The sequence below is a fragment of the Pseudopodoces humilis genome, chromosome 4 (assembly GCF_049639895.1).
Source record: "Pseudopodoces humilis isolate 2021_Gansu_Grassland_sample_001 chromosome 4, ASM4963989v1, whole genome shotgun sequence".
Lineage (NCBI taxonomy): Eukaryota > Metazoa > Chordata > Aves > Passeriformes > Paridae > Pseudopodoces > Pseudopodoces humilis.
Window position 1 is genome coordinate 19,737,819 of NC_142203.1, and position 27,655 is coordinate 19,765,473.

Here is a 27,655-nt window from a genome sequence, read left to right on the forward strand (position 1 = left end):
AATCCTCATTAAAGCTTACACAAGCCTTGACTTCCTTTGACGTTCACAGAAGCTGGATGCAGCTAGAAATGGTGCCTCACACTGGTGACATTATCAAGAATACAGGAAGTACTGAAATATTGATCCAGGAAACTGTGGCTTCATGCAATGTTGATGACAGTGAAGCTAGTTCCAGAGAAAGGGAAGGATTTTTTTGCTAGAGATTTCCTTATGCCCCCTCTTTTTAGTCATTGCTCACTCCCTTTGACACCTTTTAGATCTGGGCATTCTGGGCTCAAGCAAGAGGCACAGCATTATCCTAAGCCTGAGCTGCAGGACAGAAAGTAAAAAGTTTATCTCCATCATTTTACCTGCAAACAATGCAACATTGGCATGCTTTGCATCATAGGGGCACCTGGCCATTCCACTGAATTCCTCTTCCAGGTAGTCCAAGGTATCCATCTGAAAAATCAAAGGGAGCTCCTCAAATAGAGAAACAAACAAACAAAACTTCTTACCCAGGATGAGGCTTATGACAGTGCTTCTTCTTTTCTGGGCAGAGAAGAAGGCCCATTCTCTAACTCTATTCCTGACTATGAAGTAAAAACTTGACAAAAATCATGGCATTAAATAAAATAAGTCTGAAAAAATTACGTCTAGTAAGTCAGGCATTATTTTGGAGCTAGTCATTATCACCCTGACACATTTTACAAAAGTCTTCAGCCTGTATTTTATCTGCACACAAGTTTCGTTTTGAACTGTAGCAGGCTATGTGGTCTGTGGTTCTGGCAAGGCTCCAAAATTTATCCTCAACAGTGACCCAACAGAAGCGCTCTTATGCACAGAAAAGACTGCAAACCACAGCATTCAGAAGAAACAACACTAGGACAATTATTTCTGTGTGCATTTTTCTTCCCCAAGTCCAGAGATCCTTCTGCTCTAGTCTCAACAGTGGTGCTCTCTCCCTTGATTTGCATATTCAGAAAGATGCTCTTCAAGTTTTACTATACAAGTTGGGTCTGTGTCATAGAGAATCCTCTTAGCAGCAGGCAAGAATTAATCTGTGCAGCAATTGTAAATTCTGAGGCTTATATATAACTCCTGGGAAATAAATTCACCCTGGGCACTGATAATGACAAAAATATACAGACTGACTTTACATGAAGTTCAAGAAGGTTTGGTGAGCTAAGGGAGAATCGCACACCTCTTACCTCTTTAAGATGCTTATATTACTGTATTTTGGGAATAAGAACCTTTGTAGCATATTGAGGCAACCTGTCCAGCTCATACTGTATAGATCACACACAGTAAAGATTCAGAGCCTGAGAAATAACCCACACAGCACCATCAACTTAAATCAACTTTTAATTTGTATGTTACAGCTTCCAAGTCCTTTGGAGGATGATTTGTGATCATTTGCTTTCTGTCATGTATCCTTCCTGTCAAAATCCACTCTGAGGGCAGTTAGTTGTATTTACTCAAAGGCTGAAAAGCATTCCATGTGATAGTGAGAGGAAATGAGTTAGAGTCCTGTGTGACTTTTCCTGCACCAAGCTCCACAACCTGGGCTCATCCTCACAGCCACTTGCAGGCTTGAGGGGCAGCCCTGCTTTCTGTTTGGCACATGTTTAGCCCTCTCTCTGTATAAAGAAGTGATACATGGAGGAAAAGTCAGGGCAGGTGTTGCAGAGGCCTCCTGAAGACTGCCAGAGAGATCACTATCCAGCTCTGCAGAGAGGGGGATGAAAACTCTGGAGTAAGGGGGAGAAGGCCATTTATATGCCTCACATCAGTATGCCAAAGAAAACTGTAATTGTATCTAAAAGACAATTTCCATGCAAGGAGACTGGCTGAGATTTGTTAGCCTCATTAATGGCATTCAGAGATAAAAAATTACAAACTGTACTAGAACACTAGATACAGCCCTGAGATCAAGAAGCTTCACTGCATACTAGGAGCAGGCAAAGAAAGAATAAAAGAAACAGCTGTTAATAGACCATCTAACTGTTCCTCACAGTCACCATGACACAAGCTTTCTTACTCAAATTTGGTTCTTCCTCCGCAGACTGGAAGAAAATACTACCCTGCACTTCCCTCCTGTGTTTTCTAAACTGCAGCCATTATAGTGGCTAAATGAGGTAAAGCATCATTGCACAAAAATCAAGGAAGAGCAGCACTCACAGTGAATACCACTAGGGAAGTAGTTTTCCTGGATGTTATCTTTATTCTGTTTTTTTACAGTAACTCTGAACCCAAAACCTGAATGACAGTTGTGGGTTTGTCAAGAGCAGCATTTTATTTTATTGAATTTTGTTTTTCCAGAAAAAAGATGAGAAATGGCCTGTGGGATGTAACAGTGCCTAGAAAAGCAGAGTGTGGATGTCAAATGCCTAAATAAACTAATTTCAAAACTACTCCAGAGACATTCACTGTTGGGAGTTATATAAGAATATAATGGTGAAATCCTAAGAAAATGGGAAATATTTCAGTAAATGGGTCCTATTGGAATGGAGACTACTGGGATGCACTACGCCAATGAATAAATTGGCTTCAGGGCATTAATGTCAAGTACGCACAGACCAGCAGTTTCGACACTGCTCTAGACAACGTTGTGGCTTTGCAGATCCCCAGCAAGTGAGGAATACACCACTGTCTTCCTGTACTCTTCCTTGTGGAGATTTGCTGTCATGGATGGATTCTGCCATCACTTCCACAGCACACAATGCTGCAGGATTTCCACAGTGTCCCTATCTGGGGGGTTCACAAGAAACTCAAGTTTTGCTTGCTATGCCCTCAAGCATCTTGAGAACTGGTTTTGCGACTGAGAACAGTACGACAGAAATTTCAAAACCTGCTACTCAGAAGTAACCTCCAATATTAGTCTATGATTTGATGTGAGTGTCAGTGACAAGCTGAGGAACTTTCTGAGGAGTGACAACATCCCCAAGCAGGGATCTGAAGGACTCTGCACCTATGGAGGGCAATGCAAAGTGGCAATACTCTTGACGTGCAGGAGTTGCAAAGAACTAGAACTATTCAGTCTGAGATTTTCTCAGAAATCCAATCAACACTGAACTCGGTAGCACTGAAACAAGTCAGGACAAATATTTCAGAGTTGAATGGTGCACAGCTGAATACAACCTCATGCTGCTGCCAACACGGTCACAATAAATCCAACCAAAAAACAAGGCATAAGAGAAATTCCACATGCAGATTACATACTTTGTAGTTCCTGCAAGAAGGGTTGAATGCATTTGTCCCACAGATAAACAGTGTGTCCTCATTTCTTTTTAGGAGAACCTTAATAAAGTTATGACATTCATCCTGAAGAAAAAGAATAAAAATTATTTCAACTCCTGTATTTTGAGTATTTGTTTTTATTTTTAAGCAGTGATATTTCATCGTCAGGTTTAAAATTAACTTGGCTGGTACTCACTGTGATACTCTAGCCTTATTTTGACTATGTTTAAGTGACAATGAGCAAATTGTAATTAATTTATATTCTAGTAGTTTAAAAATTACAAAGAACTGAAGAGACAGCATTCATATTACAGCTCCTACTTTGCTGTTGCCGACAAAGGTGAATTTTGTTTGGAAACTGTTGCTTTCCTGAACAGCAAAGAAATCTGATCTTGTCACCTGTGCTGCGGTCAGACAGTGACATCACCACTACAGTGTTCTGGCATGAAGCTTCTGTAACTAAAAGGGGAAGTAAAGAATCAAAGAGTCTGCATCTAACTTTGATACCACTTGTGCCAGTCATAGGTTACAGGAGGGTGAAACTGGTGTGAGAAACAGTCCTTCTACAGCCCCACATTCATTTTTACCCAAACTTCTCAGTGCATTCCCACAGGAGGATGGACAGCAGCACCCAGCTTTTGAAGCAAGACTGGTGCACTAAGCACTGGGATCTGCTCAATGCCTTTAAGTATTTCAGATATTGCTGTGGCTTCTGTCGTAATATTTTATCACATTCTAAGTGAACTATTTTTGCAAATTAAAGCCTTCAGAAAGCTGATGGAAAAAGCAATTACTGGTAAGAAGTGAATGGCACGATCCATTCCACATCACAGGCAGCAGCCGGAGATAATACTGATGCAACTAAAGTGGCAGTTGCAGAAGAAATTAAAATTACCTACCTTATGTTTTCCCTTCATTCTGCATGTGTCTACATCAGCTTGTCTAGATTTCCATGTCAATTTCTGCAAGAATAAAGAAAGATATCAATTAGAACTCAGAGGTTTTTAACTTTTGATTTCAGAATTAGAAGTCCCTTAGGGGAGACTATCTTTTGAAAGTTTATTGAAAGTTTTCTGCACTTTCTCCATGATTAATTCTCCACAAAATGAAGGTTTAGTGATGTGGAGTTTGTTTTGTCTCCAGTTCAAGAGACTGGAAACCCATCCCTCTATCTTTAAAGCCTAAACTAACAGAATTCAACAATAGGCCCACTTTGAAAAATGTGTACTTTTCTTAAAAGTACTAGATGTTCTCTTCTTTTAATTCATATTGCTCTACAAATGAGAATTATCATTTATAGACTACCTATTACTATTGCTATTTATGGACTATGAACCTTCACTGGATTCTAAATGAAATATGCATTCTGAAAGACAACATGTTAGATCTGGAAAGAAATAAAATTCAGGTAAATCTTACCACTTTAATTCAGCTAACAAGCTCTAGGAGTTTTCCAGCTGTCAAGACACTGCTGACTTTATCTGCTAACACTCTTCCTCCACAAGATTTACAGGTAAATCCTGTACCCAGGTTTTTTTGGGGTTTTTTTTTGAGATGAGTTTAAATAATGGTCAAACATGGAAGGCTTATTAATTATAATAAAACTTTGTTTAAAATCACATGGCCTAAGATGGCATCACCTTAGACACTATCAGTTCCTGATCAGTAAACTGAGGCACTGTGCATTCATGGAGGGGTCTAAGCTGAAAGAGTAACCATGAATATTAATTCCCATTATAAGCTTGTGCCATCACTCTCTCATGAGTAAAAAAGTTCATCTTCAGCATCATTCATAGTTATAATGAAGCACTGTCCCCTTCTCCAGTGGAATTCACCCAGTGCCCAAATTTGTATGAACTTCTGTGGGCCCAAGGCTGTGTTTAATATATGTTACACAATATGAATGCAATGCAAAGGAGCTGAAGGGAGATTATTCTCAGTATGTTCATGTTAATATCCAATGTAGTAATGCAGACAAAGTTTTTCTCGTTTGAATGCAACTTCCCATGGAGATAATGAGAATACATCTACAAAGTGGTGTTATAGTAAGATTTTATTCAGTCAGTTCTTGCACGAGTGAAAACAAATTGTGCACATGAAAATATGTAACTTGCTTCTTATGATGAAAGTTTCAGTAGACTTAATTGGGATAGTATAGCTGTTACAGAAAACTGCTGCATATAAATGAATAGATGTTTGACAGATGTTCCATCAGGGACCTCACCATATTTCAGTACAGATTGCTTATCAGCCCAGCTAAACCACTTATCAGAAACTCACAGAGGACATGATTGCTATTCTAGCTCTCCCCAAATATGATTAGCAATGCCATCTTGCTTGCTTATTACAGTTTTACAGCAGTGCTGGAAGTTCTTTAAAACAATGTCATCATCCTATTTATTTGAAGCTTTTTCTAGTGTCCTTGGTTTCTGGGTGATGATAAAAGCTACTTACTTTGCTAAAATAAATTTCTTCTGTATGTGATGTGTCCATATCAACAGTATAAATATGGTCCCTGTAAACAAAAGCAAATGAATACGAAGTCACATGGAGTAGTCAGACAGTTTATTTTCTACAAGAGAGCTATCCATCACAAGATAATCCATAATCCATTTAAAAAAAAATCAGAGATCTTACCAGGAAACATTACTGGCAGCATCTCCTGCTTCTCCCACAAAAGCATTTTTACATATAAACTGTTTGCTTTTCCATTAAGAGAAAAAAAGTGCTACAAAACTTCAAAGTAAGATTCTTCCCCAAAAGCAATTATTTATTTGAACAAATGAGATTTGGGAAAGTAGATATGTGTCACATGATTTCTGCTCTATCAGTTCTACAGTAGATGCCACAATGTAGTATGAAGATGTTTTGTTTATCCTGAAATCAGCTGCAAGCTTTTAGGCAGTCTTTGCCAGATTTCTGGGCTGGAAGTCACTGTGCCACATATGTACTCACTAACATGGGTTAAAAAGAGGTTAATCCCCCTAATCCTCCTCTCCTCTCCTCTCCTCTCCTCTCCTCTCCTCTCCTCTCCTCTCCTCTCCTCTCCTCTCCTCTCCTCTCCTCTCCTCTCCTCTCCTCTCCTCTCCTCTCCTCTCCTCTCCTCTCCTCTCCTCTCCTCTCCTCTCCTCTCCTCTCCTCTCCTCTCCTCTCCTCTCCTCTCCTCTCCTCTCCTCTCCTCTCCTCTCCTCTCCTCTCCTCTCCTCTCCTCTCCTCTCCTCTCCCCTCCTCCCCTCCCCTCTCCTCTCCTCCCCTCTCCTCCCCCCCCCTCCCCTCCCCCCCCCCCCCCCCTCTCCCCGTCCCTCCCCTCCCCTCCCCTCCCCTCCTCCCTCCCCTCCCCTCCCCTCCCCTCCCCTCCCCTCCCCTCCCCTCCCCTCCCCTCCCCTCCCCTCCCCTCCCCTCCCCTCCCCTCCCCTCCCCTCCCCTCCCCTCCCCTCCCCTCCCCTCCCCTCCCCTCCCCTCCCCTCCCCTCCGCCCCCCTCCCCTCCCCTCCCCTCCCTGAGTCTCCTCTCCTCTTCCCTTTTAAATATTTAACTTTAACTGTTATAATTTGATTGACAATATGGCAGACAAAAGCTGACAGACACAAAACTATTCCCAGAAATCATTCTTTTCTTCACATACTGCTGGCCAAACTAAACTGTAAAATATTTCTCTGAAAAAAAGTTCACACTTTTTTTCTTGCATTTACTTTCCTATTTTCCTGAGAACCTGTCCCTCTCTAAAATTAGCTGCCATACTCTTCTTGGAAAGAGGAAATAGACACAACTACACAGGTAAAGAGATATTTTTAGACATTCTCTTCCATGTAAGCTTAGAACAAGGACAGCTCTGTATAGAACCCAAAAGTTGAAAAAACCCATCAACCCACAATGCTGTAGTAATCAGCACATCAAATTGGGACTTTGATCTCATTTTTCCTTGAAAGAAAATTGCAGAGAACTGCGCAGCTGAAGTATGATCCACAGCATCAGAGGGGTCTGCTGAAAGCAGAATGCAGGCTCTTTCCATTTTAGAAATCCCTGCTGGCAAGGTTAGTTTCATCTTTATTGGGTTTTGGGGAACTAGTGCTAGTCTCTTTAAATAAGGAAAATACAGAATACTGCTACAAGAGAAATAAACAACACTTCTCTCAGGTGGAGAAAAGTGGCAGCACTGCGGTAGGGAACAGGCTTTTAAAAATTTGTCTCCTGTGGAGCTTGGAGTTTGCTTTGTAAGATGCCAGATCGAGGAGTTGATGGGTTTTCTTCTCCTCCAGACTAAAACCAGAGCTGTCATTTACTTCTAAGATTGGTTTAATACTTCAGTTTATTATTTGCCTGACTTCAGGGACAGAGCAGTGGTCAGGGTTGGTTCTGGAATAAAATTACCTATTAGCACGATATCAGCTTAATGGATTACGTCATGGTTCCCTTTTTATGTGCATTGCTCTTTATTGCTGTCACTCCTGCTATATAAAAGTGTGGGGGGAAAATCTCTTGAATTGCAAATGAGGTGCGGGTGGACCTCTAAAACCCTTCTTCCAGCAAAGCTCTTGATTTTATTCATCAGCCTCGCTTTCCAGAGGTTACAATTTTTTCATTTTCAACAAGACAACTAGAAAATACATCAGTGGTACTCAGAAAGAGCCGAGTTGTTTAGTCCCAATCTCAATAAAACAGTCTTTAGAGGACTTACTTTCTGGTTCAAGGAACAGTTCAAACCAAACTTATGCTGACGGGATTGTTGGAAAGAAGGGTAGCATCAGGAAAATTACATATCATTTTGTTATGCCACAGACAAACCACAGTTGCTGACAGTGTCAGTAGAGAGCAAAAGAGCTGTCAGATTTGGGGGAGGGCTCCCTAATCACAGAAAACGTGGGATTGTCCTTGTTCTCCTTTTCCCACTGCTGCCCAACTCCTACTATCTAGTAGCTGTGGCATGTGTACAGTTTACTGCTAATTAAGTTATTCTAACACAAATTTACTTAATCCTAGAGCTTCCGTTTTTCCCACCTCCAGTCAGCAGAACCAAGTTTTGTTGCCATGGCATAATCTTGTCGAGGAAGGGAATTTAAATAATGCCACTGGCTGTGCACGACCCTTGGCACTCGGTGCAGGGTTTGGAAACATGTAACTGCAAATGAGGAGGGAGCCACCCCATACCCAGCTCCACACACACAGGAGGGGTGGCAGATAATGTGAACAAAAGCTGCCACTGCATGAGACAATGGGAGGAGGAGACACAGCAAACTTAGAAAAAAGGGGGTGTGTGCCTGGGTGTGGGTGAGTGAGAGGGAGATGGCGAGGGAGTACCCTTCCCACGAGAAAAAAGATGACAGAGCTGGTTCTTCACAGACTGCAAGCCAGATATTCAGACAGCAAAGCTTTATGGGCTTTGGCTGAGTTCTTCTGATTTATATTGGCTGTGTATTTCTGCCTGATAACATGAAATAATGCCTTTGTGAAGTGACATAAAACTTTATTTGGTAATAGCTAATACAGGAGTCATGTATCCCAAATGACAAAAAATGTAGCAGACTGACAGAAATTTTGTTCTATGCCAGTTGCTCATTAATAAAATCTAAGCAGCTCTCCAATCTGAGTTAGCCTTTCTGGTGCGCTGAAACTGTCTGCGAAAGTCAACACTTTTTCAAAAACAAGCAAACAAAGAAAAAAAAAAAAAAACCAGCCTAAACACAACAGCCCTAAAATAAAAACTCTCAGAATTTAACCATTTGTTTTGATTGTTTTTCAGATAATTAGATAAAACATAAACTTAGGATCACTGTATTTCAATGTATAAAAAAAGCATGAAAGCAATATCTCATATAATAGCCCGAAGATTTATTTAGCTAGTTTTCAATGAGTCTTGTTATAAAATGCTTTCGCTAATACCTTTGCTTGTGTATAAATTTGCTTCCAATCTCGAGATTTACTACTGCCTTTGAAGGAAATTCAGTATTTGAATTACAAGCTTTCAATCACACTAGATAGGGAAGGATGACCCATTTTCTGAAGTTTGTTACTTAAAGATTACGTCTGAGTTTCAACTTGCATCAAATAGTCTTGTCAGCCCAGGAAGGACTTTATTCAGTAACACGGAGGGGGGAAAGAATATGTCAAAGAGGTTTTGAGTTACTGAAGGAAAAAAAAAGCGTAAGAAGATTTTCATGCCTGTGTAAGTACAAAACAGACCAGGCCTTTATTCTTTTTTGTAGGTCACAAGATCCTGGGACTACATAAGCACTCTCATTGTAGGAAGTTGTTTTATACAAATAAGGAAGAATGCATATTCACATACTAGTACATGTTATGCCCCAAATATTGGCATTCTTCACATAATTTGTGCACATAAAATTATTTGCATTATTATTTGTGCACAAAGCTGTTTTCTGGCTTTTCCTGCTGTAATGCCAGTCACTCGGGCACTGAGACAGTCTAACTGCGTCAATCTCAGTCTGGGAACAAACCTATGAAAACAGCAGAGCAAAATCTGCAAAGAGGATTTACTACCACCTCACTGCAAATAATTTCCTAATTTAAAGGGAAACAAATAAGGAAAGCAAAGGGAGCTCAGTCATGAAAAGGAGGAAATCCTGCCACCACCTTTCAAACCTATTCAACTCTCTGCCCTGCCCCACTCATTACCCACTAAACACAGCAGAAACACCAATCTTGGAGCTCAGGCAAAGCACAGGGCTTGCAGCCACTTGCAGCAGGGCTGACCTCTGGACTTGTACGACCACCACCACCACCACCACCGCAGCGCCTGTGGAAGGATACTCGCTCCCTGCCTGGACTCGCGGTCTTGCCGTGAGAGCCCTGAGCTCTGTCGCCCAGAGCCCAGGCAGTGCGGGGCGTGCAGGGAGCCCGAGGAAGCTGCAATTACCCAGAGCAGCTGCGATGGCTGGCTAAGGGAACAGGTGTGTTCTTCCAGCAGCCAGGGACACGACTCTGAAAGCGTCGCTGAGTGACCGTGCCGGTGTAACGCAATTACCAATTAGGTGGTGCCACACAGAGATCCACAGGCAGCTTTCCCCCACAGGACTCATCCGACCACCCAGGAGATGGGGAGTGGCTGTTTGAGAAGAAAGCCAGGCAGCTCCCAGAGACTGCCAAGGGCTTTGCAGACAGGGCTGGTGGTGAGAGGCTGCCTGTTCAGCAGCTGTTCCCCTTCATTCTTGGCTATCCCACCCACCACTTCTCCCATCTGCAGCAACAGCCTGGTTTTATGTGGCACATGCAGAAAGGTGCGTATTTTTCCAATGGAGGACCAGAAAACAGGCAGAAAACAAGCTACTACTTCAGAGGCAGCTTGCAGGGAGGTCCCAGACAGGATCTGGGTCCAAGAGCTCCTAAACTGGACTACCCACCCTTGCTAATCTGGAGCCCTCATGCACTCATTCGGCATCTCTCATGTAATTCCCACTCTAAGATTGTCATGGGTAGGGAGATAAAGTGTTAACTCTGATCTCTGCCAGGCTAGCAGGTGTATAATGGGTGTAGCCCCGCTGAGGCTGATAGTGCAAGCTGGGCTAGGCAAACTGAATGGGTGACTCTATGTGCAATTTTTATAAAAAGATGTGCTCATGTCTGCACAGTACAGCTCTCCAAAAAACTCAAGGCACTAAATTCAATTAACCTTGAGGAAGCATATTAGGTTTTTGGTTTTTTTTTTTTTTTGTCTTACGATTTAAAAAACATGCCTAAATCAGCAAAATTACATTCTAATAACTCTTACAAAAAATGCATCTGTGCACGGAAGAATTATTCTTTAAAATTTGTCATTCATTACTGGTGAGCACAACTGGAATGAAACAATGAGGACAGAATTGCTTTTCCATGGAACTAAATTATTTTTTCTGGCAACTTCCCTCTTGCAGGTTTCAGAGGAAGGCAGATGTATGTAGTCCTAAAGCATGGGTGTAACGCATCACAAAACTTTAGCTGATAATTTAGCAAGGTTTCTAATATGTCTTACTAACAGGCTGCAAAACTCTCTGCAAGACAATCCTAAAAATAATGTGACCATCAGAGAAGAACTCAGAATATTCCTTGTCTTCTCCTTTCTCCTCTTAAAGCAGTAAGAGGGGAGTGCTACTGACCTAGCAGCAATGTAGAGGGTCCTGTTCATGACCATGACAAGCTGGATGTCCAGCCGGTGCCTCTGTGTGGTGTTCCGCCCTGGTTTGTGACCCACAAACACCGGATACTGTCTTGTATCTGGAGGAAGGAAAAAAAATCAACAGGGTCAAAAGAGAATAACAAACTGAAATGGTGTTAACATGAAGCACCAGGGGGGCCAGCTATAGCCAAAACCCGTGGTTTCTGTTCTGCCCTGGAAGCACAGACTGGGGCTGGAAGGCATGAGCACAGAGAGCTGGAGAGTTCCTCAAGGTTACAGTCTCTGCTGCTGCAAAGGAGGAAGTCATCACCTTTGCAGAAGACAGAAACTGTGAAGTTTTTGAGCATAAAGCTGTTCTGGAGCTCTTGGCACACAGGTACATGGCACTTTTTCACAGTTTTTCTTTCACTGCTTGCAGAACTTAAATGCTTGCTCCTGGCTGCCAAAGCATGTCTATCAGGACAAAACTATTCCACAGTGGCCTATCAATTACCATGATGTCTGGACTGGTAGTGGCTAGAGCAAAAGACTTGGCTCTCATTGGTTCAAACTACCAGTTCCCTGGGTTTTCTACAGGACTCGACTGCTGTCATAGAACAGCTGCAGGGATTTTTGAGGAATGGTGGGAAATCACCACTTGAACTTTATGAAGTGAAAGTCACTGCACATTATTTTGGCATCCAGTCTGATATGCCAGTCCTTCTGGCAACTGGATTGGAATCCCTGTACTGAGCTTGTGCTATCAACAAGTCAGCTTTCCCCCCAGTTCTACCAGTCAGCAAGAGCATTTATTGTCTATTCCCATTATATTTTTTGGGTGAGAACTCAGCACACACCACTGCTCTTCAGATGGGTGCACAACCTATAACAACAGTGAACACTTCTGATCAAGGGCTACTTCACATTCATGCATATCACAGGATCACAACATCTAGGTACACAAAGAAGAAGCTAATTAAGTAAATAATTAAGTAAATAACAGAAGACAGGATGAGGATAATCCTCTGATGAGCATTATCATTGCAGATCTGCTGCAAGTGAGTATTATACAGAGCTGACTAGCATCTAGCTATTCCTTTTCCCCATTAATATGCTTTCCCAGAAAACTGAGCTCTTTGTGGGAGTCTGTTTCTTCAGAAACTCATCTGCTGCTTTAGTATTTTCAGTTATTGTCTTCTAAGAGCATTGTACTTGTCCTTGGTCAAAGTATTGGTTCACATCATGGCTTCAGCAAAGCAACTCAGAGTGTCATGTGCCAGAAAGTCTGGTGATAAAACTATCATACAATAGATACAATAGATAGAAAAAGGAACTTCTCTCCAAACCAGGTGCTGAGAACTCTTGAAGAAATAAATTAAGACACCAGGCAGGATTTACATTCAGGAGCTTAATCCTTCTGATCATGTCCTAATGCAAAATGCCAAGTTTTATTGTCAGGGTGTTTTTTGTTTCCTCTGTAAATCATGGACATAGAACAAATAGGGGCATCCATGTCCACTTCAGCATGCCATGATGCAGAGGAAAAATTATCTCATGTTCTATTTCTCCAAAAGGATCAAGTCTGGCAAATCATTTTGCAAGAATGATTAGCGCTGCCATTCTGGAGGGTGAAAATGTTGGTGCTGAAGATCCAGTGGCCACACTAGCCAGGAAGCGCCTGGTTTGGTTCTGAGCAGTTCTTCCCTGTTGCTGTATCCCAGAGGTCTCTTGGCATTTGCAGCACATCAGGTGTGCCCTGGAGTCTCATATTTCAGACTGGTGTTACAGAGGACAGAAAAGTTTATGGGCACCAAGGCCATTCCAAAGCACAGTAAACACGGGCAATTTTAAAACCAAATTCCTGAACAAATAAAGAATTGAACACAGGCCTGCTCTTGGCTGACTTGCTACTCCCTGTGTTTTTAGAGGCCCAGATGATAAAGACTTCCTTATAAACATCTGAAACTTTGGGACTTAGAAGAATTTTCTTTGCCATTATCGCAATTGAGCTGAGGCAAATGTGAAAGAAACAGTTAAGCCAAGCCTGATGTCCACAGTAAAATGCACAGAAAGCTCTCCACCTGTTTAGCTAGCAGATCTCAATATGCAGCTGTTGGTATTACACTAGATTTTGGAGAGTGTGCCAATCTCTACTGGTAAGAAAGGAGAGACCTTCTGTCATAGAAGATTCTTTGTCTTGATTTGCTGTTTAGCTACAATTCCATCTTAGGAAAAAAAAATGCCTAATGCTCAAGCAGAATTCATCTGAGCTTAATGAAGTAAATTCAATTATTTGTATTAGATTAACAAATAATAAGACCATGTGAAAAAGCCATGTTCCTTATGATTACTAGAGAATGTAAATTGGCTGATATGGGAGAAATCAAGACAAAACAACTATATCCACTGCAACTGTATTTAAGTATTTAAGTAGGGTTGATTTGAAGTCCCTTGATCAATACTTCAGTACAAATGAAGTCCTCTGGCCCCTTATACTTACAGTTGCCATGCGAAATACTGATAGGCTCAGAATCTTCTGGGAAACCAGCCCCAGCAAAGTGTAGCAGTGTGAAATATAGCAGCAAGGCTTCTGACCTCATAGTAGTTCAGCTGTGAGGCTTCACTTCTTCACTTCACCCTGTGGAAGAAAAACAAGAGTTTAATCACCTTCTGTTGGACCAGAGCTTCTAAGAGTCTGTTGAAAGTAGAGGGAGCTTTTCTCCTCAAGCCTCTCGCTGTACCTGAGGAGGTGTTTCTAAGCAGAAACTGCCCTGCAAAGCCGGTTATTCTTCAACCCATGCCCCAGCAGGACCACATCTTGCTTGAGGATAGACTTAAGGACCTGTGTGTTACAAAAAAAACTTCTGCCTATGATGCTTATATGCAATAAAGATGCTTCATCTCCTGCACTGATCGACAGCTGACAAGAGTATTCCAAGAAATATTTTATTTCCCCCTTCTTTGGTTTACATAATTAGATGATGACATGATGACACACACCATAAATAAAAAAAACAAACCCACACTACATTATTCTGGTTAGAAAGAGATTAAGAATTATACTACAGGACTGATTCATACCCTGCAGAGTTGTGAATCAAGTGAAGAAACACTGAGAGAGCTTGATGGAGCATTCAGAACATGTCATTGGGCTTTACCATAAAAATATGTACCCATAAATTTAGGTGTCGTAAAACCAGTACTCCAACTTGTGATAAAATACGATAGAAAAGAACTGTCTAAATCCAGCATATTTTTTCCTTGTGCTCCACTGATGCATTCATTCATTCATTCAGATTTCATGTACAAAAATATCCCTAAATCTTCAAGATAAAAGGAACCACTGGGGCATTTGGATACAGTGAGAAAACCCAGCACATAATACAGTAAATACTTCATAATTCTCAGGCAAATTTCACAGAGACATTGATCTGTAGGGGAAATCAGTGCAAAAGTGGGGTGTTCTTTTCATCCTTTCCAGCATTTCAAACCTTTGATGCTGCCTGCCAAAGGTTCCTTTTGAACAAAGCTATTTTACAGTGGTCTCTCACTCATTCAAGATTTATGGGCAGAAAGTCAAACTTCATAACCTACATAGTCTTTGAAAGTTAATTTGGCAAACAAAGTGCTAACTTGCCCTTCTGCTGCACTATTTAATATTAGATACCTGTGTCTCCTTTCTTGATGCCAAAAAAAGCATTAGCAAGTCTTAAATGTTGGATTCCTCATTTTTTAACCAATAGAAAAATGTCACAATAATTAATTTGCCTCATCAGATATTTGCTTTCAAATAAAATTTCAGTTGCTATAAATGGTGTGGAGCGGGGGATCTGTTGCAGGGTGATAGAGTCCATAAGGACTACTGATTTATTACACTCTCTGTGTTAGTCTATTATTATTTCAACACACAAATTGGAATTTTGGCTGATTCTCTATTTCTATTAACAAAATAACTGAAAGGCCAAGTTAGACTAAGAATAGGAAAAAAATAAAAAATAATACAAGGCAGTGACTGACAGCTGAACAAAGTTTCACATAGATGGTGAAGGATAAAAATAGCAAGAATAAATTCAATACAATGCAGACACTGTCTGTCTGTTATAACTTATAGGAAAATGCATACTAAAAGATAGTACATACAAGCCCCCATAGAAGTATTTCATCTATCACTAGTTAAGCCAATAGCTCTGTATGATTACTGACACAGCTACATCTGCCTGCAGACACTTCCTCTACGCATTTCCTCCATTTGTCTTTTTCGTCACCTCTTACATTTTCCCTTGACTGTTAGCTCTCTGGGGTAGAACCTGTTTCTTTCTATTTGTTGTCATTTGGGGTCTTTTGGAATGCCCAAATAAGAAATAAGCAGCAGAAGTAAATAGCATGCTTGGAAAAACAGTTTCCCTCTAAAGGTTTTAATTAAAAGCAATATATACACATTAAAGGGGCTAATTCCTTTATCTCTATGCAATTTTTCAAAATATCACTTTGCTGGTTTAAAAATTTTGCCCTTGTAAGTACACTGCAAAATGATGAACCAAAATGCCTTGATACACAAATTGATTGAAATTATTTTTTCCTTGAAATTGCTAAAATCCAATGTACAAATCTTTTCTGAAATTTACATGAGGAACAACGTTTTAACAGGAAGAACTTAGGAAGCAAACCAATTCTCCCACTTAAACTGGAATAATCTACAGCATCAGTCTGCAGGCTAACAATCCAAACCACCTGGCTCACAGTGAGACTCCAAAGCACAAGAATAGCTGCTTTCTGTTATTCCCCATCATAACAAAACCCACTATCCAACAATGTGAGGAAAGTACCACTGTAGGGCAGACACAGCTCTGCCACTCCCCTTTAGAGCCTGAAAAACTCGTCCCATGGGTGATTCTGCACCATCAGTCTCTGCTTCTCATTCAGACGTGTGTACTGCTCCGTGTAAATCTGTGTGGGAGACAGCTTCCAGGAAAATGAACAATGCCCAGCACGCTCACTTTGTGATTCCATGTACATGCTATTGGGCCAGGTCCGCTTTCTTTTACCTGGGAAAAAAGCCAAACTGACAAATGAACTGACACAGATTGGTAGGTTTATAGGCATATGAAATTCCCTCTCCTTCTTAAGGGGATTCTTTTGGGGAAGAAAAGAGGGAGAAGAGAGGAAAAAAGTGTAATTCTCCGTTGCTCTGATGCCAACATAGTCGTTCAAATTCAAATACAAATTCAAAATGTGCATGCAAAACATCTGCTTTGACGTGTCAATAACTCAAGTGGACTACACGTGTATCAGTGTCTGTGCCAATAAATTAACACTGAGGAGTACTAAATTGCATCCAAAGGCAGCTCTTCTTCAGAGATAATTATTCAAACATATTGTCACTTTTGCAGTTCTTACAATGGCAGAAAGAGCCATACTGTTTCAGTGGAATTTCAGAAAAGTGCTGGTTCAAGAAGGTCACAATTATTTTTAGTACAATTTTCACTGTGCTTGTGCCCCTGGGATTGATGCTAATGTTCTCACTTGCAACTGTGCTGAAATTACTTTTAATCAAAAGAGATTGTGAACACAATGTCTGATGAAGACAAGTAGTTAGACAGTGATGCCAAGTGAGTACAGGCAATGTCTCAAAAGTTTTGCAAACATCAATGAAGAGCTCTCCACCATTCATGCAGAGATCTGAACTGCAGTTCAATCTGGCCTGCACTAAACCATACGGTGGTTGAGAGAAAACTTAGCCTGAGAACTCCAGTTCTCCTAGTCCAAAACAGTGTTACTCTTGTTTAAGGAAGCTACTGGTGACAAGAGTGAGTCTTGATGGTCTTTTATTATCAGGCATGCTATTAAAATACAGCCCTGCAAATATTTAAGAGCACGTTTTATAATCTATGTCTAATCCAGCCATTGAATTGGCAGATCAGATTTCTTCCAAGCTTCTAAAAACCCCACGAATAATCTGCTTTTTGCATCCCTAAATCAAGGAATGTATGATTTTATTGGAACATACATTGTTGCTCTGATTCTTCTTTCTGAAGCTGATGTTTCAAATACCTGCATAAGACTTCTTTTTCTGTCCACTTATGTGTTCCCTCCTTTTTGTCATTATTATAATTAAGTGTAAAAAAATCACATGATGCATCTTAATGTATACAGAAATCAAAGTTCTGCCTCCTGCAGTGGAATAGGTTTCTCTGTACACTTCAGCCCAAAGGTGAATCACTTGTAAGTAGGATGTTTGGATACCAGTACAATGTAGTTGCTATTACTATTATTTTTACTTAGTCTATGTATACATATACATATGCATACACATACACATACATATGCTTGACATGGGATTATTTACTTTTGTAAAATTCATGCTGTTGGCATGAAGGAGTTTCTGAAGCCAAGAAAGTAATGATCATTTTAAAACAAGGTAAAAAGTCAAACATTACTGTGCCAAGTTCCTTCCACAATGACTATCCATGGCTGTTTAAGCCAAAAAGAAGCCACCATGATGAGCTTTGTTTTTTGCTGTCTGATATTTTTAGCATTTGCAACAGTCTGGGTGGAAATGCATACAGAATATCTGCTTGGCTAAGGGAAGAATTACGTGGCTCCTGCCACAATGCCCTAGTAGGCAGGTTATTTTATCTACAGCTTGTTTGTTCCAGTAGGAACACAAATCCAATGAAAAATCTAAACGGAAAAGCGAACTTCCTGGTAAGCTCCATAAAAGTGCGAGGGCAGATTTGATCCTGAGAACAAATTCAGCAGCAACAGCAATGACTGCAAAGGCACATCTCTAACAAAAGAGATGTTCTTCCATGTTAGAAAACCTCCCGTCTTGTTGCTTCAACTTCACTGTACATTCACCTAATCCCAGCGTAACTCCAAGAAAAATTAAAGTATGCAACCATGTCAGAATTTTCCCATGGCACAGTAGGACTGCTCTGTAATGAATAGATCTTTTTATATTCATTTATTACAGAACTTCTTTCTACCATGATGAGTTGCGTTCATGCACAACAGCTGCGCTTGGATCCACAAATTATAAAGCTTAATGTGAGAATCACTGGACAAAATTCCATGGTTTGTGTTATGCATGAAGCAAGGCCGGAAAACCTACTGGCCCTAAAAGCCTGTGACTGTCTTCAACAAACTCTTTCATTTCTACAAATATGTAGAAATAGTTTATTCTTCAAAAAGACAGTCCAGCAATAAGGAACAGCATTGTGAACCAAACATTGAGGAAACTAAAAAGTCAAGCCAGGTGAATTTGAATTACTGCATAAGGAAAAGTGCACAACAGGGAAAGCTGCAGCCCACATGAACTGGTCCTGGAAATACTCAGCAAATAGCCCTTAGAATCAAAACCAGCAAAAGCAGAAGTACAGTTAAAAAGCAGGGAAGAAACTGATTTGTGTTTCGTAACAGAGGTTAAAAGATTGGAGATTCTTCTGTGTTAAGAGCTTTAAAGGCACACAGGTGATTTAGGAGCCCAAGTCCCACTCCAGTGCCTCATCAAAAGGGACTCAGAGAGCAAGCTCTGCCCTTACATAAAAATCACGTATGATCTACATAGCACATGCTTTGCTGTGCCGAAGGCAGAGCACAGAAACCAGTTGGCCAATCCCCCTGCTGTTCCCTGCTATGATGCAGATTTGCCTTCAACTGTTCAACAATTGCCTTTAATATCCTTCAGCTCCTTTGGCTAAATTTAAATTTGGCTAATTTTCCTTCGGAAATCTCTTAGTGGAAAACACCATCACTGCTATCTACCCTTTTAAACTCATGGTTCCCAGAAAGTGAAAGATAAGAGTTCCGTGCAAGTCAGAGGAAGGAATTAGCAATAATGCAACAACAAAAACAAAAGAGAAGAATACAACCTGAAGGCTGCAGCTCCCAGAGAACGAGGAAAGTTAGGCTGGCACTAGAGAGCCATTCAGGAGAGCATCTTTTGTCTATGCCTGCCTGTGTGGTGTGCTAGCTGCTGCTCAGCCACCTTGCATGGCTGCACCAGGCAGCAGAAGGGCTCCTGCAAAATGTCTGGTCTGAGTGGTGCCAAGGGGATCAGACAGATGTGAGTGAACAGAAGCTCAGCAGGTGCTTGGGAAGCTCAAGAGAGATGAGACACAAGCAGCTATCAGCAAGAGGCAGCATGGAGTGCCAGACACTGCAACTGAACTGGCAATGGCAGGGCAGTGTCTGGGATGGAGAGCTTTTTCACCCATGCTGTCCTTTCTCTACCAATTGATGCTCAGTCACCTGAATGGTGGTGCAGGTGGCTACACAGACTCAATGCCAGCTCCATGCCCATCATCATAACCAACCTCCAACATCTTTTTGTGACTGATGGTGCAGCCATCATTCATCTTTCCTCTCCTGCGCTGCTCCTGTTGTCTCTACAGCTGGCCATACATTTCATGTGGCCAAAAAAGCGCTCTTGCACTCCAGGTAGCTGGCCCTTATGCCAGAGAGATTGGTGCATGAATGCATTGGGGTAATCACCTGTGCTCTTTCAGATCTCCTGGTAACAAGGCGTTGCTCCTCAACACTGGTGACGGGAGAGAGGCAGTGGCCAAGGGAAGCCCACACCTGTCTGGCAACAATGTGGACCCTAAATTATGTGTATGAAGCACCACTCTCTCTCATTTGTGTATATCAAGAAGTTCTCCCTGACTGTAAGAGGACTGCATGGGTGCCCCCTGCTATACACGCTTTACTAGCATTTTAATTGGATTCAGTACTGCTTACTCATTGCCCAGCTGCTGTGGGCTGCATGCCAGGCATGACGATCAGGCCCAAGGGAAAGACACCAATAAGAGTGATTTTCCCTCATATAGTAAGCAACAGTACCTACCTTCATTGAAAACAATAATATGAACTTCATTACTAGTTTAATGAAAAACAGATATACAGGCCATGCATATTTTCTCACTAAGACTTGCAAAAATGCATCTAAAATAAAATTTCTGCCCAAGTACAAAGTACTTTCATGCAGATTTCAGGGGTAATTGCTTATTTTTTTCAGGTTTATGCAAACCTGAATCCATCCCAACTTTTCTCTCCCCTCACTTGCACCTTTACAAGGCCACACCTCGCACAGTAATGTCACCTGTGATATGTGGCATCACTACCTCCTGCCTCAGTAAGTGATAAACTGAAAAGATCTGGACAACCCCCAGGCAGCAGTGATGAGCCTCAGCCTGTCGAACGGGAGTAGCAGGTGTCAAGTCAGTAGGCAAAACTCAGCATGCTCCATGCTGGCAACCTGTCCTGTCAAGATCCACGTTGCTGCTCCCTCCAGTGCGGCGCAGAAGGAAAATGCAAAGGACAAATGGAGGCCTAAACAGAAGAAACCCTCCTCTGACCTGAGTGAGACATCTCTGATGACTGCAGTGTTAATAGGATGCTGCTGTTCAGAGGGGAAACAGTCAGAAGGAAGATGAACATCTCCCAGATGGAATTAGAAGCGTCTAAGGCCTATCGATTTTGGTTGTAACCTTTACTGTAAACAGTCCACAGGGGCCTCATCAGCCACCTGTTCAGTGATATTTGCATTGAAATATAGAGCCAACGCAAATGAGAAAATGGCCACAGTGCCTTGCTAAAGCATCTGCTCTAGCAAGATGTATCTATCTGTGCATCACCAGCAGCAGCACAGGTACAGGTTTTAAAGGAAGGGGTAATGCAGTGGCACTAGCTCTCTCACACAGCTCTGAAATAACAAATGCTCCATTTGTCATGATGTTGATGGTGGTGGTAGTGATATTATATCATGCAATATTTCACTTTCTAATAATTGCTCAGTTTTATATCAAAATCAGGCTTGCCAAAACTGGGAGGAAAGCCATCTGTGCCTGGAGGATGGCTGCCAGAAACATTTGCAATTTTATTTTGGGGTTATAAACCTGCAGAATGGAACAAAGGCAAAGCCTAAATAACTTCTTTCACTCAACATCCCCAATCATATAGAGCAATAGACCTAACTCTGAAACAGCTTGGTCAGTCATTACAAAGATGTCTTTCTTATTTTTAAAAGTCTCACTCATTTAAGAGATAAAAATAGCTCTATTGATTATTTGTGGGACTTCAGCAAAACTCTGTCAAGATTCTGAATTGATTTGAGAGCTAAATGTAGCAATCACTGCCTTTTGAAAGGAGAGAACACCATCTCTAATATATACTTCGCTGTTTCATCTCGGCATGCTTAATAGAAAACAGATACACTACCAGCAACACCATTACTCTCTCCAACACTCATTTTGCCTGGGAAATATCAGCGCCAGTTAACTGACCTGCTATTCCCTCATCTGATAGATGGAATAAAAATGATGAAGCTGCAGGTGACCCAAAGATGTAACTGGAGAAAAATGTGTCCTTCCTTTCTTCTCCTTTTGGACAGCAAAGGTAAAACACCAGGTCTGGTATGTTTTCACAACAACCTTTACAAATGTCACTGACTACAAGTTAGACACGGCCCTGCAGGCATTGTCTCAGCAGCCACATGGACGCTGCAAGGGCACATAGAGATAGGACAAGGGGAAATGGTTTCAGACTGGGAGGGTGCTGAGGCACTGGAATAAGTTGTCCAGAGAAACTGTGGAGGTTGCATTGCTGGAAGTGCCCAGTATCAGGCTGGATGGTCCTTTGAGCAGCCTGGTCTGGCAGAATGTGTCCTTGCAAGGGTGTTGAAAGTAGATAATCCTTAAGGCCCCTTCCAACCTAAACAATTTCGCAACTCTGTGATTTTAATATACCCATGTTTAAAGTTTAATGTAATCACAAATAACTCTCCTTTGCTTTTTGTTATGCAAGAAACACTCAAGCACTTAAATATGAGCCCCAGCTATATTTTCCAGGATGCTTGTCCCATTCACTTGAAATTGAAATGTCCACGTTTTAACATGATGGAACAGTAGAGAAATGCAAATCATCACGTTTAAGTCAGCTGTTAATCAGGGCACACTGCTTAAATGTTGTGCAATTTGGCCAGTTCTGCCCCTATTTATATAAATTCATTTATGCAAAAAATCGACTCATTAACCTGCCTTGATTTACCTGGAGAGAAATAGCAAATTTTATCTGGTTATTTTTTCAAATGACAACCAATCAACTTTGTCATGAAGTGGTTTGACACTGCATTAAACTACATATCTACCCTGAAACGTGAATGAAATCTACCGTAGCACTTCAAATACTCAAGAACATTACCATTTACGTAATAATTATTCCAGTAGTGGATAATACACTACCTTGAAGGTGACAGTCACCACTACAGAGTGCACCAATTGTTCCACACCACAACAGTTTAGTCATGGCAGGGGGAACTCAGGCCAAACCTCAGCATCATATTCTGGGCAGGGATGCTCAGCACAAGGACACAGTGTGGGGAAGCAATCAGAGTTATGATAGGCAGAAAAAAGTGGAAGGCTTTTTCTCCTGGAAACCTGGCAAAGTCTTCAAGAAAAATTATGTTTTTCCCTGGCAGATTAAAAAAAAAAAAAAATCCAGATAAGAAAAGAGTTCTCTATTTGTATTTATAAATTTAGCCCCTATTATTAGTTATGTTAAATTTCTCTACACCTTACAGAAAAGTATTAAAGAAGAGCATGAAATAAGACTACCACAAAAACTTGCAATGTCCAAAAATGAAGAATGTCCACAAAACAAATGTAATCCCTAAGGGAAATTATTTAAAAAGCTGTGGATAGACACAGGTAGAAGCAAAAACCAGAAGACTCCAAGTACTAAGAAAACAAAAATTAACTGAGAACATTGCCTCTCATGCCTTGGAAATGTCTCTCCCGCAGACAACCATCCATTCCTGTGTGCCCATACAGCAACAGATATTCACCCAAATTTAAAAGGCTCAGATCACAGGAAAGGTTTTCCTGCTAAAACTTCAGAGCAATTTCATAGATCCTTGTCTTTCATCATTACTTTTCATTGCCAGTGTTTTTTGCTGGTATTTTTGGAAGCTTTAAAGGAATAGAATAAATCTGATCCTGAGACAGAAAATCTATTTAGTTTGCTTTTCTTCCGAGATGAGCATGATGCTTACAAAATCTAGCACCTGCAGCTTGCTGGCTAATTGCAAGTGGTGAGTTTTGTTCTGTCTAGATTCATGCCTGAAGAATTCCCAAATTTTAAATCATATAAAATCCAAACAGCTTTATGGACAAGTTAATACTAGAAAGTATCGTATCCTCAAGAATTCCCTTTGAGTAAAGAGATCACCTCAATATATCAACATATTTTCCACTCTCCTCTTTATTCCACCAATTCAGGGTTATTAAGAAGACAAAAGGCATAGCAAGAAGTCAACAGATACCTAAGAAATATCAGACAAATGGTTCTGTATGTTAACCTGAACATGAAGTTAATTACTGTAATTCAGTGTATTTTAAGGGAAAATGCTATATGCAGATATAATCAATAAACCTCTGAATATAAAAACCCCAGTTCCTGTAACTAATAGAATAGTTCAAGATAATTTTAATTACTGAGGGTCTATTAAGAGGAAACATCAAATATCCGGTCTGATTTCACGGGGAAACTTAAAATTGAGGTGGTGTGCATCAAAAAAAAGTAGGAAAAGAGATTATAGTGAGAGTAAGATGAGTCCCTAAACCACAGAAATACACTACTGACACACATTCACCCACATACTGAATAATACAAGCATCCTTACACATTTGTTCACACCTGCTTCTTAGCACAGCATGAGGGAATTAGAGCAGCATAGAAAAGGAAGTCAAAGCAGCATTGACAAATGCCTGTAGTACAAGTTACAAAAGCAGCAGCTCTGTTATTATTTGCTTTGCTTCTTTGGACAAGCTATGGAGAAAAAGGTTCAGTGTAGCAAGAGAGAACAAGCCCACTGAGTATGACTGTCTGAATGGGGCATGATGGATGAGCTTCCTTGCAGATAGGAAAAGCCTCTAATCCATTCTCCGGCTCATTGCTAGAGCGAGGCAAAGTCATTCTCCTCTTCTGCGGGAAATAACCTCTGCCTTTTCTATACCACGTGCAGGGTTTTGCAAAGGACAATCCAGACTGTCACCCAGATGAGACTGCTGCCTGTTTCCAGGTCCCACACTAGGGCAGGCTCAGCTATGCAGCCCAAAGCCCCGGAGCAACACAAAGATGTTTCTATACTGCTTGTGCTTCCTATGGCTATTTTAGGAATGATTACATGCATTCAGGTTCCAACAGCAAGCAATGAGAGACACAGGAAGAGAAGTCATTTTCATGGCACCAGCACTCAGCTAATGACTGAAACTGAAGCCGAAACACTTCTAATACTCCAGATAATAATTTTATGGAGCTGAAAAAACCTGCTCTGTGTGTAACAGATTATAAGCACCATCCCAGCAATTAAATAACATCCATCAGCATTAGGATGGGAAGACCTTTTGATGAAAGTTTGATGAAAGTGACTCTAACCAAAACACCAAGGCTTTCTCAGACAACCAAAGACCTGCTCCCAAACCTCCTTCTCCCCCACACTCTGCAACTTCAGTCTGTAATGGTGGGTGACACAGGAAAAACAATGATTCATTAGCTGACTGCATCTAAGTGAATTCAGCAAAACTGCTTCATGAGTAGTAACACACAGCTAAGGGTTTCTAGCAAGTCTGCCAGGTGTTTTTTTAACCCAAAGGAGTCCTTCCTAGCTTGCCCAACAGAGCTGAAATTCCTCTGCAGGAATAAGGATGACTGCATAGCTGCTGTTATTTCTTACTCTGCAGTTCTGCTGCTTATGTGATTTATATCAAATGCTGCAGAGAGAGTTTCCTCTAGCTGTAGGCTGGCCTCCATAATGTGGACACTGAACTGATCAGCTGCCAGGAGCTGATCTACAGCCAAGACCCAAATTCCTGCCAGCATTTAGAAGGGAAAAAATGCACAAAAGACATTAGCCCAGAGAATCAAATTACTCTTCAATGAGACTTAAGGCCGTATGCACGGACTGCGCGGGACTCACTAGAAAAGACTGAGGAGATCCAGGTAGGCATCGAGGGGCGATGCTCTCAGCTGGACTCCAGTCTGTCTTCTCCCCCATGCCCACAAGCATGACCCATGCCCCACAGGCTGTGCACAGTCACACAACAGCGACTCTCCAGCTCGCAGCACAGTCACACAGCGCTTACAACTAAGGGGCATCGGCATGTTTTCGTTTATGCCAGTGAAAACGCTGACACTGACATCTGCTAGATTGTGTAGCACTGATTCCCGCCGGACTCCAGGAAGACCTGTAGCTGCTTTACAGCTTGTACCATCTGCATCAGCTCACGCATGAGGTTGCTTTACCTATTTATAAGCCTTCCAGTTATAGAGAATTGTATATATTTAACTTTCACATAAAAGTACTCATACTTGGATGAAGACTCAGTTAAATTTTGCTAACTTTACATGGGCTCTGAGCAAAGTCTCCCATCTAATTTTAGGAAATGGAAATAACCACATCCAAATTCCCCATGGAATTTGAGGTTATATCTAATCTTTAAAAAGAAGAAATTCTTCTTTTGTTTAGCATTCTTACTGTCTTACAGAAAGCAAAGCAGATAGTCTTGATCATGTTCTACTGTATTTCTTTTTCCTGTGAGCAATCCAAAACAGAATTATTTTTCTGTAGTAAACATCACTACACCAGCTTGAAGTATAAGAGATCCTTTGCACAAGCACCCCTATATTCAACATATGCTTATGAAAAAGTCAGTTCTGCAGTGTCTATGACCATATATATTCATAACTTCTGGTATCCTGAACAACATCACCAAAAATGACAAAACAGTGTACTACAATGGCTCAATAATAACAGATTTTTGGGAATTATTCTCTCAGTGACTTGCTGCAACAAAGAGATCTAAAGAATACATTTTCAGGCACTTCACCTGTTCTGATGGAAAAAGTATCCTTGAAAGAAAGCACTTAACCTACAAAATCTTTTCTGGAAGCTCTGAAGGACAGAGATGTTACTTGACACCTCAGGGTTGTTAGCACCAGCTTTTCCTAGACATCAGCCATAGAGGTACCTTGATGAGACACACCAGAGCTTCAAAATGCTTTGACAAAACTTTCAGAAAGGAGAAAGACCTCTACTTAGCTCACTTACCAGCAAGATATACTTCCTGCATGTGAAGTCAGAAAAAGTCCAGCCACAGAACAAACAGCACTCTGGGAATATGCCAAAGAAAAAATTATTTTAAACCCCCCCAACACTTGAATACTGAGCGTGTTTGAGGAAAAAAGGTGTGAATTTATTGATAATTTACCTCATATACCAATGCCTACCATAACATCACTCTCCCATGTAGAGCTAGAAAGCGATCTTTTCTGTCAGAAAATTACCATGCCTTTTTTTCCCTGGGATCCTTAAAGTATTATGTACTATCCCAGGCATGAAGTAACAACCTGCACAGATCTGCATGGAGAAGCATGTGGACAGGAGGGGCAACACTACGACTAGGAAGATGAAGTTGCAAACTGGCAATGCTCCACAATAAAGTGCTTTTACAAAGAATAGGACTGGTCTGAGACTGAAAACTCTGATGCCTCCATGATAAGGACTGCGAAGAATGCTTGTATGCTTCCTTTCTGAATCCCAAGGAGCTCCCCACAATCCCTTCCCTTTGCAGCACTGACATGTAGGGTCTCTCTTTCTCATAAAAGAGCTTGGCTTTCCTCACGCAAGAACAGATTTGGCTTTCCTAATACCGGAACAGATTACTCCCCTTCTTCACACACACCCTTACGTTCCCCAAAAGCTGAGAACATTATTTCTGCTGCATGCTCATGGGGACAGATGGTATCTTCCCTCCTTTTTTGGACAGCTTAAAGTTGATTGCTTGTGCTTCCCATAAATAAAAAGCTAGCACTTGATGTTCAAAGGATGACTAAACTTGGAATATATCTTTTAACGTACATTTTAATTAAGCTGACTTACGACTTAGTTTCTCTTAGCTGAATGTTAGTGAGCTCTGAAGGCAAGTATTATACCGAAAAACCAGGACAGAGAGATGTGGCTGCTTTCTCACAGGTACTGGACAATGAGGAAGATGGAGAGCAAACTCCTTCTTCCTGGAATCCACCAGGCACATTCCTTCTTTTTCTGTCATGGAGACAGATTGATTCCCATGCTCTTTCTCAGTCAGCAGAGCTGGGTACCCTCCTTTCCCTTGACCTGACAAAGACAACTGTTCCCCTCAGCCTGGAACAAAGTTTTGCCCTGTTGTGTGTTCCCCAGGGGTGGGACATAGTCATCCAGAAGAATTTTGCCTGACTGGAAATGAAAATGAGGACAGAAATCTTCTCAGCGCAACTTACACTTTAATCTCTTCTCTTGCTCTGCAGGCAC

The 27,655-nt window shown here is 41.2% G+C and overlaps 1 protein-coding gene across 3 annotated transcripts in view; it reads right to left on the minus strand.

The window, feature by feature from the left end:
* Positions 1-27,655, minus strand: part of SEMA6A (semaphorin 6A) — a 120,015-nt gene that overhangs the window by 53,859 nt on the left and 38,501 nt on the right. For all 3 annotated transcript variants that reach the window (XM_014257070.2, XM_005528129.3, XM_088054177.1), the window contains exons 2-7: positions 13,808-13,945; positions 11,309-11,426; positions 5,674-5,734; positions 4,119-4,181; positions 3,202-3,303; positions 351-441 (exon numbers count right to left, since the gene is read on the minus strand). In XM_014257070.2, coding sequence (XP_014112545.1) covers positions 351-441; positions 3,202-3,303; positions 4,119-4,181; positions 5,674-5,734; positions 11,309-11,426; positions 13,808-13,907 — 535 coding nt within the window. In that variant the 5' untranslated portion in view covers positions 13,908-13,945. The remainder of the gene's footprint in view (positions 1-350; positions 442-3,201; positions 3,304-4,118; positions 4,182-5,673; positions 5,735-11,308; positions 11,427-13,807; positions 13,946-27,655) is intronic.